The sequence below is a fragment of the Bombina bombina genome, chromosome 6 (genome assembly GCF_027579735.1).
Source record: "Bombina bombina isolate aBomBom1 chromosome 6, aBomBom1.pri, whole genome shotgun sequence".
Lineage (NCBI taxonomy): Eukaryota > Metazoa > Chordata > Amphibia > Anura > Bombinatoridae > Bombina > Bombina bombina.
In genome coordinates this window covers 493,829,033-493,846,112 of record NC_069504.1, presented here as the reverse complement: position 1 = coordinate 493,846,112, position 17,080 = coordinate 493,829,033, and the positions used below count along the sequence as shown (strand labels likewise).

At 37.1% G+C, this 17,080-nt stretch overlaps 1 protein-coding gene across 1 annotated transcript in view; it reads left to right on the top strand.

Moving 5' to 3' along the window:
• RORA (RAR related orphan receptor A) overlaps positions 1–15,723 on the top strand; it is a 106,185-nt gene extending 90,462 nt beyond the window's left edge. Inside the window, exon 10 of the mRNA XM_053717351.1 lies at positions 7,984–15,723. Coding sequence (XP_053573326.1) covers positions 7,984–8,148 — 165 coding nt within the window. The 3' untranslated portion in view covers positions 8,149–15,723. The remainder of the gene's footprint in view (positions 1–7,983) is intronic.
• Positions 15,724–17,080: the final 1,357 nt, after the last annotated feature.

Genomic DNA, 17,080 nt, shown 5'->3' with positions numbered 1-17,080 from the left:
TGCAGATTCAGAGTTAGCTTTTACAGCAGTACTATGCTTATTATATGTATTTAATATATCCAATGGCTATAAAAAGGATGGGAAAATGTACTCAGGTTTTCTTATTAATATTTTTTGACTTAATTCATTGTTTATGCATTTCTTATTAGGCTTGGTATATGATATTTAATTTTTAAATTTTTAATATTTAATAATAAGTATAATGAATATAAATGGAGTATCTATCCAAAATTCAATAATTCAAAAAAAATATATAAATTTCTATATACACTGTAAAGCAATGGACCTGGTTGTAATTCTTGTGAATTAAAACTTAAAACTTAAAACTTAAATAGAAGGGCAAAAGAATTTTTTATATATATATATATGAGAATATTTAATGTATCAATTATTCAACATAATAAGACATGTCCCATTCTCTATTCAAACCCTGTGGTGCTATTGTTTTAAGTTTATATATCCAAAATAATTCACGTTTAAGCAACAATTTTTGTTTGTTCCCCCCTCTGATGGGTGACTGAATCTTGTCAATGACTTTAACAGTAATATGTGCTATGTGAGTCATATGTGTTTGATTAAAGTGAACTGCTACCGCCGAATCTTTGTTATAATTTTTCGTGTCCCTAATGTGTTCCCTAATTCGCGATCGGAGCCGACCAGGGAGCTGGATATATAAACTTAAAACAATAGCACCACAGGGTTTGAATAGAGAATGGGACATGTCTTATTATGTTGAATAATTGATACATTAAATATTCTCATATATATATATATAAAAAATTATTTTGCCCTTCTATTTAAGTTTTAAGTTTTAAGTTTTAATTCACAAGAATTACAACCAGGTCCATTGCTTTACAGTGTATATAGAAATTTATATATTTTTTTTGAATTATTGAATTTTGGATAGATACTCCATTTATATTCATTATACTTATTATTAAATATTAAAAATTTAAAAATTAAATATCATATACCAAGCCTAATAAGAAATGCATAAACAATGAATTAAGTCAAAAAATATTAATAAGAAAACCTGAGTACATTTTCCCATCCTTTTTATAGCCATTGGATATATTAAATACATATAATAAGCATAGTACTGCTGTAAAAGCTAACTCTGAATCTGCATTTATGAAGACATAATACTGTGTTAGAAGTGTTGGCTAAATATGTGTATTAATATATTTCAAAAAGTATTCAAACCTAAATACATATATATATATATACGTTTTTTCAAATGTAACATTCTTTTCTGTGTTCATTGATAGTGCAGGTGAGGGCAAGCAGTTTTAACACTATTTTCCACAGGTGTTTCTATAGCTTTACCATCATTGGGTACTTCCCCTCTAAATAGCCGGGGTTGTACTATCACATCACACTCCTATGATTAAGTGCCGAGCATAGGCACGAAACATGTAAGGAGGGGTTTTTTTCTACTGCTACCCTTGTACTTTTTGCCAAATTGGCTTTTTAACATATGTTTAAATAAAGTATTTTATTTTTAATCTATATTTTTTTTCTCTGCTTGTTGCTGCCGTAATTCCTTTGTTTTTTTGCGCTTTGGCTAAAGTCTTGGTCAGCGGATGTATCATCCAAGACAAAATTGCTTAACATCCCCTTCAAGGGTAAAACTCTCTTTGGACCAGAATTGAAAGAGATTATCTCAGACATCACTGGGGGGAAGGGCCACGCCCTCCCACAAGATAGGCCTTTCAAGGCCAAGAATAAGTCTAATTTTCGTTCCTTTCGTAATTTCAGGAACGGACCGGCCTCTAATTCTGCATCCTCTAAGCAAGAGGGTAATGCCTCACAGTCCAAACCAGCCTGGAAACCGATGCAAGGCTGGAACAAGGGTAAGCAGACCAAGAAGCCTGCTACCGCTAACAAAACAGCATGAAGGAGTAGCCCCCAATCCGGGACCAGATCTAGTGGGGGGCAGACTCTCTCTCTTTGCTCAGGCTTGGGCAAGAGATGTTCAGGATCCCTGGACGCTAGAAATAGTTTCTCAGGGTTATCTTCTGGAATTCAAGGAACTACCCCCAAGGGGAAGGTTCCACATGTCTCACTTATCCTCAAACCAAATAAAGAGACAGGCGTTCTTACATTGTGTAGAAGACCTGTTAAAGATGGGAGTGATACACCCAGTTCCAATGACGGAACAAGGAATGGGATTTTACTCAAATCTGTTCGTAGTTCCCAAAAAAGAGGGAACCTTCAGAACAATTCTGGATTTAAAGATCCTAAACAAATTTCTCAGGGTACCATCGTTCAAAATGGAAACCATTTGAACGATTCTACCCACTATCCAGGAAGGTCAAATTATGACTACCGTGGATCTAAAGGATGCGTACCTACATATTCCTATCCACAAAGAACATCATCAGTTCCTAAGGTTCGCCTTTCTGGACAAACATTACCAGTTTGTGGCCCTCCCATTCGGATTAGCCACTGCTCCAAGGATTTTCACAAAGGTACTCGGGTCCCTTCTAGCGGTTCTAAGACCGAGGGGCATTGCAGTAGTACCATACTTGGACGACATTCTAATACAGGCGTCGTCCCTTTCAAGAGCAAAGGCTCATACAGACATCGTTCTGGCCTTTCTCAGATCTCACGGATGGAAGGTGAACATAAAAAAAAGTTCTCTGTCTCCGTCAACAAGAGTTCCCTTCTTGGGAACAATAATAGATTCCTTAGAAATGAGGATTTTTCTGACAAATGTCAGAAAGTCAAAACTTCTAAGCGCTTGTCAAGTTCTTCATTCTGTTCCACGTCCTTCCATAGCTCAGTGCATGGAAGTAGTAGGGTTGATGATTGCAGCAATGGACATAGTTCCTTTTGCGCAAATTCATCTAAGACCATTACAACTGTGCATGCTGAAACAGTGGAATGAGGACTATACAGACTTGTCTCCAGTGATTCAAGTAGATCAGAAGACCAGAGATTCACTCCGTTGGGGGCTAACCCTGGGCCACCTATCCCAGGGAATGAGCTTCCGCAGACCAGAGTGGGTCATTGTCACGACCAACGCCAGTCTAGTGGGCTGGGGCGCGGTCTGGGAATCCCTGAAAGCTCAGGGACTATGGTCTCGGGAAGAGTCTCTTCTCCCGATAAACATTCTGGAACTAAGAGCGATATTCAATGCTCTCAGGGCTTGGCCTCAGCTTGCAAAGGCCAGATTCATAAGATTCCAATCAGACAACATGACGACTGTTGCGTATATCAATCATCAGGGGGGAACAAGGAGTTCCCTGGCGATGAAAGAAGTGACCAAAATAATACAATGGGCAGAGGATCACTCCTGCCATCTATCTGCGATCCACATCCCAGGTGTGGAAAACTGGGAAGCGGATTATCTGAGTCGTCAGACATTCCATCCGGGGGAGTGGGAACTCCACCTGGAGATCTTTGCCCAGTTGACTCAATTATGGGGCATTCCAGACATGGATCTGATGGCGTCTCGTCAGAACTTCAAGGTTCCTTGCTACGAGTCCAGATCCAGGGATCCCAAGGCGACTCTAGTGGATGCACTAGTAGCACCTTGGACCTTCAACCTAGCTTATGTGTTTCCACCGTTTCTCTCATTCCCAGGCTGGTAGCCAGGATCAAACAGGAGAGGGCCTCGGTGATCTTGATAGCTCCTGTGTGGCCACGCAGGACTTGGTATGCAGACCTGGTGAATATGTCATCGGTTCCACCATGGAAGCTACCTTTGAGACAGGACCTTCTTGTTCAGGGTCCATTCGAACATCCAAATCTGGTCTCCCTCCAGCTGACGGCTTGGAGATTGAACGTTTGATTCTATCAAAGCGTGGGTTTTCAGATTCTGTGATAGATACTCTGGTTCAGGCCAGAAAACCGGTAACTAGAAAGATTTACCATAAAATATGGAAAAGATATATCTGCTGGTGTGAATCCAAGGGATTCCCATGGAATAAGATTAAAATTCCTAAGAGTCTTTCCTTTCTGCAAGAAGGTTTGGATAAAGGATTATCTGCGAGTTCTCTAAAGGGACAGATTTCTGCTTTATCTGTCTTACTACACAAACGACTGGCAGCTGTGCCAGATGTTCAAGCATTTGTTCAGGCTCTGGTTAGGATCAAGCCTGTTTACAGACCTTTGACTCCTCCCTGGAGTTTAAATCTAGTTCTTTCAGTTCTTCAAGGGGTTCCGTTTGAACCTCTACATTCCATAGATATTAAGTTGTTATCTTGGAAAGTTTTGTTTTTGGTTGCTATTTCTTCTGCTAGAAGAGTTTCAGAGTTATCTGCTCTGCAGTGTTCTCCGCCCTATCTGGTGTTCCATGCAGATAAGGTTGTTTTGCGTACTAAGCCTGGTTTTCTTCCAAAGGTTGTTTCTAACAAAAATATTAACCAATTTTACCTCTCTTTCCTTTTGGCTTAAAAGCATCATCCGATTGGCTTACGAGACTGCCGGACGGCAGCCTCCCGAAAGAATCACAGCTCACTCCACTAGGGCTGTGGCTTCCACATGGGCCTTCAAGAGCGAGGCTTCTGTTGATCAGATATGTAAGGCAGCGACTTGGTCTTCACTGCACACTTTTGCCAAATTTTACAAATTTGATACTTTTGCTTCTTCGGAGGCTATTTTTGGGAGAAAGGTTTTGCAAGCCGTGGTGCCTTCCGTTTAGGTAACCTGATTTGCTCCCTCCTTTCATTCCTTGTCCTAAAGCTTTGGTATTGGTTCCCACAAGTAAGGATGACGCCGTGGACCGGACACACCAATGTTGGAGAAAACAGAATTTATGCTTACCTGATAAATTACTTTCTCCAACGGTGTGTCCGGTCCACGGCCCGCCCTGGTTTTTTAATCAGGTCTGATGAATTATTTTCTCTAACTACAGTCACCACGGTACCATATGGTTTCTCCTATTTTTTTCCTCCTGTCCGTCGGTCGAATGACTGGGGTGGGCGGAGCCTAGGAGGGACTATATGGCCAGCTTTGCTGGGACTCTTTGCCATTTCCTGATGGGGAAGAGATATTCCCACAAGTAAGGATGACGCCGTGGACCGGACACACCGTTGGAGATGGTAATTTATCAGGTAAGCATAAATTCTGTTTTTTTAGCATAAAGAGAGCTTTCAGAGGATGACAGTTTGGACTAGTTAATTATTCACAGAATAGAGAGAGAGATCACATTCCACAAAAACTTGTAGATTTCTAACTGTAAAAAAAAAGTCATAAGTTGTTCGTTGGCCTCCTCTGGTTCAGCTAAGACCAAACATGAATATATTTTTTTGTCATTTAGGTCCTTTTCTGTAGCTATGTCTAAAATGATGCAGTGGGGTAACTCTCATTTGTTATAGCAGAACTGCCCAAATTCTCAAAATGAACCCCCAAAACTATATATATTTCTAAAGTAGGCAAAATATTGTTAACTTTTTGGCAAACTTTGAGTTTTTAACTGAAATGATTTGCACACAACTATTGCAGTCATATGACAATTGCTTGTAAAAGCTTCTCTGTGGTCCCTTTTATTCAGAAACAGCAGACATTCGTGGCTTTTACCATTGTTTTTGGCAAATAGAAGGCCACTAATTGCAGTAGCTCACCACACTTCTGAAATTCCCAGCAGTGAAGGGGTTCATCAGTTAGCTTGTATTGTTTATTTTAGCTGTAGTGTAGAGATTACCCCCTGATCTTTGTTACTTGGCAGACTGTCTGCCAGTAATACATTCTCTTTTTTTTAGCATCACCCTCAACCTCCAAGATTCCCTTTTTCTATAGCGTAGGGTCACACTCCCCCCTCTAGCTGAGTTTGCTCCATAGAATAGTGCCCCTTCTGTCCTCTCCACTGTTGTATTTTTTTTCTGTAGCAAAGTGAACCCGCCCCTCCCGCATTGCGCCGATCCACACGACTCAGTTGTGTAATTAGCACTGCTAACTGGATCAGCAGTGATTTCCGCTAGATAGTCTTAAAATTACGTTATAATTTTTCGGACTATTATGGCCCTTTAATTAGTTTGTATGATATCCTTAAGCTTAACCCAGGCATTCTTAAAAAACCCCACCTCTTTGCCAGCTCTAACAGAAGGTTTATTTCTAGGTGGTAATCAATTTAAAGAGGCACAAACTCAAAAACAATTTTTCTTTCAAAACAATATTTTTTGGGCATTAAATTCTAGTTGTGCAACTTGCAACATATACTCCACTATTGATTTTTCAGACAGTTTTACCAAGTAATAATTTTGTCCAGGGCATGTACAGAGATACTGAGCACAATTCTGTCCAACATACAAAGCAGTGATTCTAAACAAAAGTGTTGAATGCACTCGGGTGTCACAGAACCCATCTAAGGGCCAGATTACGAGCGGCACGCTAACAGTTACGCACGTGCGAAAAGAGGTTTATCTCGGGTGTTTTTGCGTTGGGTATTGCGTTTGCATTACAAGTTGAAAGTAAACGTGATCACTTGAGCGCAACTGAAGTTAACGCTCGTCGGGTTAACTCTCTGGTCAACTGTTTCGCAAAACAAAAAAGTGCCACAAAACACATCGAAAATGTATTAAAAAGTACAATTACACTCATAATAACGCCATCTAATGAAATATATTGCAATTAAAAGTTATAAGTTCTCAAATATATGAGGTCTCATGTGTGTCATTTATTTATATATATATATTTATATTTAGGTATAAATATATAGGTATAAATATATATTGTATCAAAATACCATCAGAAATGTTAATGGCGCGTGAGTAGGGTGTTGGGGGAATTTTTTTCTCTATCGACTTCTTTGGGGGAATATGTTAATGCTCGCGATATTCTAAGTTCAGATTTTTTTGCGCGCATCGTGTTAGAACGAGAGCAAATACTTTTTACTTTCATCTTGTAATACAAGTGCTACCCCAACGTGCACAAAAAGCTTACTTATAGCAGAGTTAGTGCGCAAACAGGAGCTTTAAATCCCGCTGCTCTTGTATTCTGGCCCTAAAAGAGCCACAGAGTATTTCAGTTATTTGCAAACAGTCTTAGGACTGGAGGTAACACTTTGTAATATATATGTAGATCCTGGAGCATAGAGAGCTGCTAATTGCTGCATATAGTCTGTGAGTTGTTCCATTTGCGGCATGCACGTGCACAGTACATACATATGTGTTTATTTAGCAGCTTTTTTTTTGTATAATGAATTTATTTAAAAAAGTGCATTAAAATAATATGCCACAGTTTGCTGTTTCAATGTATATGCCTTTAGTAAGCTATCCCAATCTTGATTTTGTATAAATAGTACTACGTCTGTATACTCCATAGCTTTGCATAATGTTTGGCAACAGGCTTTTGAAAAATAATTTAGAGGTGTCACATGGATTTTAAAGGGACATAAAACCCATTTTTTTTTCTTTCAGTATTCAGATAGTGCATACAAATTTAAACAACTTTCCAATTTACTTCTATTTAATCAATTTGTCTTTATTTTCTTGTTATCCTTTGTTGAAAATCAAGAAGGTAAGTTCAAGAGTGTACTACTATATGGCAACAGTTTTGCAACAATGTAATACATTAGCAAGAGCACTAGATGGCAGCAGTATTTTCTGTTATGTAGTGCTCCAGACTTGTGCACGCTACCTATCTAGACAACAAAGAATAACAAGAGTATAAAGCAAATTTGATAATAGAAGTAAATTGTAAACTTTTAAAAAATTGTATTCTCTATCTGTATCATGAAATAAACATTTTGAGTTTCATGTTCCTTTAAAAATACATCAGGAGTTTCACACAGAAGAAACTATTTAGAACCATTGATGTCAAGACTACAAACACCCCATATTCATTTTCTAAACAATGCTTCAAAGCTTTCCCAAATCCTGATTTCCACTATGATTAGACCAGTCACTAGATCACTCATGTGTGCAGGTGTTTATTACAGCATGGCTCTTTAAATGCATAGCAGAAAGTATGGAAGTCTGTTTTAGAGCTAAGTATGGATTATACAATAGATGACAATGAAACTCTTTTTGTTTGCAGTTAATATGCAAAGTATCCACTCTCCGTGCATTGTGTGGACGTCATGCAGAGAAACTCATGGCTTTTAAAGCAATATACCCAGACATCGTCAGGCATCACTTTCCACCCCTCTACAAGGAACTTTTTACCTCTGAATATGAGCCAGCCATGCAACTGGAAGGATAAGGGAACCGTTCTCTTCACATCTGGAAACGTCAACTGCTTTAGAGTATTCACAATATGTGGCATATATAGATGCACGTGTATGTGTGTACACCGAGGGGAGGAACAAAGACACTTTATCCTAACCTGGGTGCAGGAGAAGAGGATGAGGGTAACACAAACAGACTTTTGTCCTTGTCCTCTCAGCCCCAGGCTTACTGTTTACAAGAGGTTAAGTTGAAAGATAAAGGACCAACTGCAGGGCAGGCTGGTATGGTAGCGCCCCACCTGCATTTTTAACCAGGAGACTCCGTAGGTCTCTAGCAATACAAGCAAAATATTATTTATATATAAATATATGTATTACAGGGTAAATGGGCATGATCAATTATGTGGCTAAAAAGATATTGTTTAAAGTGTAGGACCGGATATAGTTTTTTTCCGGTTATATTCAATAAGGCACTTTTTTTTGTTCTGTTTTGCACCTTTTTTTTGTTATTTCCTACTGCTCTTTGTTTAGTGAAATGTGTTTTTGTGGGGGGAGCTTTTTTTACTTTGTTTATTTGTGTGCACATTGGAAATATGCTATTAAGCTAAAAAGCAATAGATTTTTTGAGCGGATGTTAGAGCAGATACTGCTTTTTTATGTGCGGGTTATGCAGTAACTACAGCTGGTCCTGTTAAACTGGTTATTGACCTCTTCATTGAAGGGGTAAAATAACATTTTTGATGCATTTTGAACCACATCACCACAAGACAACATATCAACTACTAAGCTGTGTTCAGTAAAATGTCTGTGTTGTTGTTCACCTGTTATTGGAACAACCATCAAGTCCATGTCACCATATTCACCAACATTCCACCCTATTCTGTTGCACTTCTACACCTTACAGTAAAACACTTGTGATGTAGTCTGTAGTGCAGTATAGGAAGAGAACTGTACATTGGGGTCTGCACATTTTCATTCATCTTGAATCAGTCAGAGACATTTGTGTTTTCCTCAACTTGCCCAGGTCCTTATGTCCTACAGTGATGTCCTTCTGTCTGTTGCACGTGCTCCTATTGCTGCTAGAGGTTGTATTCTGTTTGTTCCACTCTGCTTTTAATTGTGAAAAAGAGAGCATTGTTGCAGATAGGGATATACCTATAAACTCTGCTACTGATCCATTTGATATAAATTTCTTAAATACCCAAGTTAAAGGGACATTAAAATATTTTTTATTTATACATCAGAAATAACTGACTGTCATTTTCTATATATAAAAAAATATGCATTAGTTTTGCACACATGGGGTTGACCCCTTGAAAGCTTTTTGCTGTAGCCAACTAGGGACAAATATAAACAAGCTCCTGCACATATTATAACCAATAATGTGAGGGTTCTGCATTTCCTCCTCTGTGGAGGGGTTGTAAGTGGAAAAACAACAATTTGTAGAGTTATATTACAGTAAAAGAAGGCAAAATAAATGTTTAAAGTGCATTGCAAATTTTAAGTTTGAGTCCAACGTTTCTTTACCCATATTTATATATTTTTTTATGTGCAACATATTCTTTCCCTCACCCCCTAAATACAGTATTACAATGAGCATGGGGCTTTCAGTTCATGGTATGAAGCCTTTGAGTTGCTCTGATGTATTAGCATTAAAATATATGTTAAAGGGAGTGTAAACTCTTTGATATTGTTATATAAACGGCTTAATTGTACATAGTAAAACAACTTTTCAATATTATTTCATTATTTATTTTGCCTCCTTTTCCTATCATTTAAGTCTAAAAACTGAGCACAACAGGTGTCACACTCCTTCCTAAATATATTTCCCTGTTTTGCTGTTTGTTATATTATCTTTTTTATGCTAAAGCCAAACAGTAAAGATTTTTGTTAACACAATGACAGGGGGCAACCGGTGTCTTCTCCAGACTTAAGACCAAACTGGCACCTCCAAATAAGGAAAGGGATCAGTGGAGATTGACCATTGAATAACAATTGCAGCAAACAAGGTGTCAGTTTTAGTCAAAATGTAATTAGGTGTGTACTATCTTTTAACAGGGCATATAAATGTATTTTTTAAATTGTAATTACAAAGAGGCCCATTTATCAAGTTCTGAATGACCGCTGCTCCATAACCCTGTCCGCCTACTCTGAACAGGCGATCGCCACAATTCAACCCGATCAAGTACGGTGGGGTTGATTGACACCCCCCTGCTGGTAGCCGATTGGCCGCGAATCTGCAGGGGGCGGCGTTGCACCAGCAGCTCACAAGAGCTGCTGGTGCAATGCTGAATACGGAGAGTGGATTGCTCTCCGCATTCAGCGAAGTCTGTCGGATCAAGTCCAACAGACCTTTAATAAATAGGCGTCAAGGTGTGTACTGTCCCTTTAACTGGACATTCCAATGTATTTAAGACAGAGACCCTAGTACAAATAACAAACATCTGATACGTTACACATGGGTACAAAGAACAGTTCTCAGAATCTAACGCCCTCCTCAGTTTATACCTTCTTCCTCTAATTATCATTTTGGTCCTTTATCTCCTTTCATTCTACCACTTTCTGTCACTCCCATAACCTCACACAAGTGTACATTATCTGTAATCTCATGTTTTTGTATTATTCTGTGGTTATAAAACTTTGTTTAATCTGTGTAACACAGTCACATTTCCAGGACACAGACTCTAGTAGCTTGTGAGTGATTTGTCAAGGCACCAGCTGATAACTGTCTCCAGTGTGTGTGTGTCCTTGTGTGGCTGCTTAGAGCTGCACTAACTTAAAGTGGGTAGGGGAAAAAATACAATATTTAATATAAAGCCTGGACCACTTTAGAAATCTAAAAAAAAATGAAAGTCTATTTTTTTAACCCTTGTATAAAATATTTAATGGCACTTGAAATATTCCTGCAATAAAAATGTGATTTGTGTAGCGGGCATAACATAAAAAAAAGAAAAACAAACAAAAAACAGATTTTTGTAATGTGAAAAAAATACAAGCTGAATGATTATTGTAAATTTTTCTAAGGAAAATGTGATTCAAAGGAAAACTTTGTATTTTGCTGAAATTTGTCTCTGGTAAAACAGAAAAAAACTTTTAAGTATTTAATTGTCCTAAATGTGCCATAGCAGAAATGTCATTTGAGTTGTTTCAAGCGTTTTTATAACAGCATTTTCTTAACGGGGACGTTGGAATAAACATGCAGCAATATATAGTGGTAATGAGTATGTCCATACATGTAGGGAAAGGAGTTGTGACCTATGATAACATTGTACAATGATTAAAGCAATAATAATACAGCTTTCATTCACTTGCATTGTTTTTCAGTACTTTATCTTAAAATTCTTCACAATGGCTCTAATTTTCAGTGTGATTTCTGAAGTAATTTGACTGAGTGAAGGGAGCAGTGCTTCTAATATTAGGAAGCTCATGTCATCCACATAGACAGATTTAGCAGATTAATGTGTTGGAATAGTTTTTCCTAACTTTACCTATAGAGGTGACATGAACACCCCATTATATTAAGCATTCTGTTTTCCAAAACTCGTCAAGGAGCTGTTAAAGTCTCACAGGAAATGTTATGGAGCAAGAATTTTTATAGAAACATGCCAAAAGAATGAAAGCTTCAGTATGTTTATAATATTTTTTTAACACAGTCTTGCAACTTAAATCCCTAAAAGGTGGTATTTAAATCTAGTGTTTCTCTTTTTGTAACTTAGATGTTTTCTGTGCTGACTAATGTTGCTTGTGGAGGTGCGTCCTTGCCCTGCAATACAGATCTGGGAGTTGTCCTTGTTATGAGTCAGGATGCACGTAGATTTTCCTACTAGATTCAATATAAATGTAAAACTGAATTCACTTTGTTACTTATTTTTAACATATATAATTGCTGCTCTTTTTATATGGAACAGAAACAGATTGCATTCCATATCCCTTTAATATATATATTGTTTGGTGCTAATAAATGTAATAACGCTTCATTCCAGCACATCAGTTTAATGTAAATTGGCATTATGTCTTGACAGTTAACATACATATACAAATAGTAACAACTCTCAAAAGATCTTGTATTAAGGTAAACCAAAGTTATAAAGAATCCAGGAGGATGTCCCTCTATAGACATCTAAGTCAAGGAACACTTTTTAAGGCACCACTAATGTCATTATTTTCTGGAGCGAGTTCTTTCTACTTTTCTTTTTGTTCCATTGGAACATCTCCTTTTAAAAGCCCCAAGTAAAATAAATAGTTTTGCTGTGTTTAAAGAGACAGGAAACCCATTTTCTTTTTCTTTTGTGATTCAGAGCATACGATTTACTTCTATAATCAAGTTTGCTTCTCTCTCATGATAGGCAGCTTGCACACGTCTGGCAGGAAATAGTGCTACAATCTAGTGCTCTTGCAAAACCGCTGAAATGTAGTGCTGCAGACACGTGCACACACCCGAGCTTAGTTTCCTGCATTTTAACAAAGGATATAAAGAGAATAAAGAAAATTTGATAATAGAAGCAAAATGGAAAGTTGTTTAAAATGAAAGGCTCTATCTGAATCATGAAGGAAACGTTTTGGGTTTCGTGTCCCTTTAGTTTTAAAGGTTATACTCACCATCACTGTAGGCTGCTGCATGTTCATTTTAAACTCTATGGTAATTTACATTTGCTGTATTTGCTTTAATCCATTCCAGAAAGATTTCTGTAATTGTTTATTAATTCTCATTTTATTTGCACTTTTTACCCCAACCCTTCTAACGTGCAATATGTATATAGTAAAGTGAAATATATAGTAATATAGCTTACTCCCTCAGGGATATATACATCCATCTCGTACACCTCTTTTACATGTGAAAAGGGGCAGCCTGATAACCTTGCTTAACAAATCTTTTATTTGATTTAAGGAGGGAGTGTACAAATAGTGTTCAACAGCTTCGCTCTTACCACTTTTTTCACTAGTCTTGTGACAGCACAATAGAACTCAGTGCTCTGGAATTTGCCAATTGACTTAAGCAATTTGTTGTGTCTGACAAAGAATATTAATTTGCATTTCTAATTATAAATCCTCTCCCTTAACTATAAACAATTGGTTTGCAAGGTATTGATTATTTAAAATAAAGTATTACTGATTTACAGTGTTTCAGATTATAAATCTATGCTTTATAGACACGTGGCTGCCTCTTTTTCAGGTACGGTACCTTTAACCTCTTGGTGATGGAGGAGGCTTCGGGCCTGCTGTGCAGGCTTTAGATGATGTTTTTAATCTCTATAATCCACATAATATTGTTATATCTGAGGCAATCTGGACTAATAACAAGCATTAAACCAATCCATCATTGGCTATGTGATCTATTGAAAATATAACTATGTACGCAATCCTTATAAAGAACAACCATCATTGCCACGAGACAATAAATATAGGTTTAATTTATATGTAAGTCTAAATTCACAGTCATTTATTTAAGTCTAAATCCACTATCTATGGAAAATGACATTGAGACTGAAGCACAATACTTGGTGTGGTTTGATTATCGTCAACTTAGCACTGTTTATCTCAGGCATCAAATTTAAGTTTCTCACCTCTATGCAGTACAGATAAAAGCTCTTCAAACTGACTGTATTTAATAGTTACAAAAATAACTTTAATATTATTTTACCCATTACATGTAAGCCCCCTATATCTGCAGAAGAGCGATTGTTCATGTACATGCCTATTTTACACTCATTCATTTGGGAAGCCTCCTCTTGTACCAACAGATTACAAGAATATGTAGTAAATCAAATAGTGTTATAGGGACAGATCTTCTATGGTTTAAATACATAAATGTGTGTAAGATGTACAGTACCCAACCAACAAGGTCACTGAAACATATTGACAAACTTCAGTGTTAGATGTTTACCTAATTTCGTTATGTTGTTCAATGTTTTATTTCTTCTCTGTACCTGTTCATTTTCCGCTGGCACCGAACACTTTTTTATATCTAAACAATAATAAAATTGTGAGGAAGGTTATTTAGCCATAAGTAATTGAATGTTTAAGCAATAAATTTACACTGACTTTAACTTTTGAGAATACATCTGCATGCTCATGTTGGTTTGCTGTTTTATTTTAGTTCAGAGGTTAGCATTAATCAATTTATTTCTAATTGTATTTATGGCAAATTGTAGATTTTAAAAGCAACAAATGATAGGTTTTCATAAAACTGTTATAAACTGGGCCCAACTGTGTGCTAGGTAATGACTGATTCTTTGGTTTATGTGTCAAAGGATCAACTTTGCTGGGGCACAACATGACCCGATAACAACCCAGCAGAGAAATGTTTAATGTGTTAAAACAGGGGCACACAAATTCAGTCCTCAATGGCCAGTAATGAGACAGGTTTACAAGTAATCCCTGCTTCAGTACAGATGGCTTATAAAGGTTCACAGTTATTAATACTAGGCCCTACAGATGGAAGATGTGAATGAGGTAGTCCGGTGTACTGTGCAAATGGCCTGTGTGCAGTGACCTATTTAGTTTTAGGGAATGTAAAGGCCATCGATCAGTTATTGTTGTTGTTTTTAGCTTTATTTGTAATGTGGCAAAAGACTGTGCACCTCTGTGCGAGGGATGCAGTAAATAAAGACATGACAGGGATTTTTGTGACTGCTGCTGTACATTACAATACAGCCTCACTTACTGGAATAGTTGCTCAGACACAGAATTGCTAATGGGCCACCTGGCTCCATAAAACTATAAAGTTTGTAGAATGACAATGATAAGGCAGTCAACTAACAACACATTGCCTTCTCTCTAAATTCTTTAGTTACTAATTTATCTGTAATTGATAGCGCTGCAGAAAATACAATTTAGTGCTACACCATATTTATGAAACGTTTGCCATGTGTCAGTCCCCCAGGAATAGTAACAGTGTGAGGGGGTGAGCTGTATAGCATTACCTGGTAGCCACAGTTTATTTATTCTAAATCACCAAGCCACCTGCCCGTTCTGCACTCAAGCAGAGATGACTTTAAAACTGGCCTGTTATGACCTTGTAGAAGTGATATTTGGTGCCTCTGTCCTAAAAATTCAGATCATGAAGCAGCAAAGTAATTCAACTACAAAACTCTCATTTATAAACCTTGTCCCTATGTCATTCATATGTCTTCTCCACCATTTTCTATAGATTTTGCCTGCCGTGATAATATTTTCCAGAATATCAGTGTTAACCTTGTTCATTTTGAAAACATTGAGTTGCACAATCACTCCACTGTAAAGCAAAGTGTTACTACTTACTCTTTCTCTATCAGTTTAGCCTACCCTCTGGTAGTGAAATGGTAATAACGCTATGCTGTTCAAAGCAATTCAAATATATTATCTGAACCAGGCTTGGCTGAGCCTGGACCTCTGTGTTTTCTTGTGCGGTGCTAGCTTACAGTATATATTTTGTGATCAAAAATAACAGCCCAACTTTCTGGGATTGTTGACTTTTGGTTTGGCTAAAAACAAAAAAATATATATATATATATAATTCTGCACCTGGCTAGAAGATATCTGTATCAGACACTGATGCCAGGGATTTTCCTTTCAATACAATCAACATGTAAATTATTCTGCAATAAATCTAATCAGGATCTAAACTTTAATTGTGTGTTATGTTTTATATTATTATTTTCACACACTTTCCGGCATGCTACCCAACATTACACTTTTATCATATGCAACCATTTAAAAATATAAAATGTTATTGCAGGGGTCCACTCATAAATGTTTTGCAAGACACAAGTAGGCTGGGAGGATTAGAATTGAAGAATGTTGTGTACTATAAGAGAGGGTAGAGGGTAGAATACCCACAGTGTATGTGAAAAAAATATTATTCATAACTGTAGAGTGAAAGTTGAACTGTGTAGGGTCATGCATGTCTCTAATGATGTTTATAAATGCTGTTTAATAAATGGAAAGGATAAAAGAAGTATAACATATAATGTAAAAGTGATATTTGGCATGTCTGTTTGCAGAGTCCATAGGACAAAATAGAAAGTAATTAACTAGTTCACTTCATTCCCATTGCACAACAGTCAAAACCTGCACCCAAGCTTGAGGGGAGTAATAATATAGCGAGCTACAAACATAATTAATACACCACACAACTTCAATAAGAACACCCAGAATTCAGGCAGTGGATCAGTGAGCTGTCATTTAGGGCTAAATTTTCTAAAGCTCTCTGGCAAGATTATCTAAGAAGTCTTGTCGGTACTGTGAAGTCCCTCAAAGATTTTTAGAAAAGGCAAATTTTAGCTTAAGAGTTGTTTATATCATTATGCAGGATTCTGGGTGTGAAGGAAAGACACCTACATAAAAATATGATGTAAAAAAATTGATTTTGCATGATTTATCCAGCAAGTTTTCGATCATCATGCCGTTAATATGAAGAGACATTTTTAGTAGGAATCTTGTTTTGTCTGTTTTCGACAAAGCACTTTAGTATCCAAAAAATTCAAAGAACTCCAGCCTCCACATTCAATAAAAGACCTTTATTCTTTCATATATAGGGTCCCAGCAACATATACAACGGGAGAACAGCCTAACATGAGAAACAAGTATGAAAACTCAAAATGCATGCAAGCTGATGACACACTCTGATAAGATACAGGTTGATGCCCGGGACCGGATAATTATAACAAATACATCCATGGGGACTGTTCAAAAAAATCGTACTCAGTAATGGGCTGTTAGTAAAAGACACTTCACAAAATGCCACCTGTAGTGAATCTCTTATGGATAATACACAATGGTCTGCATCAAAATTTCCCGATAGGGAAAGGAATAACAGTGTTGGTTATTTGGACAGTGACTCTCTGAATGAACACTTATTGGGACATGATACTCACAAATCCAATGTTGATACTAATCACGTATTTTTTCAGGAAACTATATCACAGTTAGATTTAAATGTAATTCACGAAAAAGATAATTTAGTTCACAATATCTCTAATTATGTTC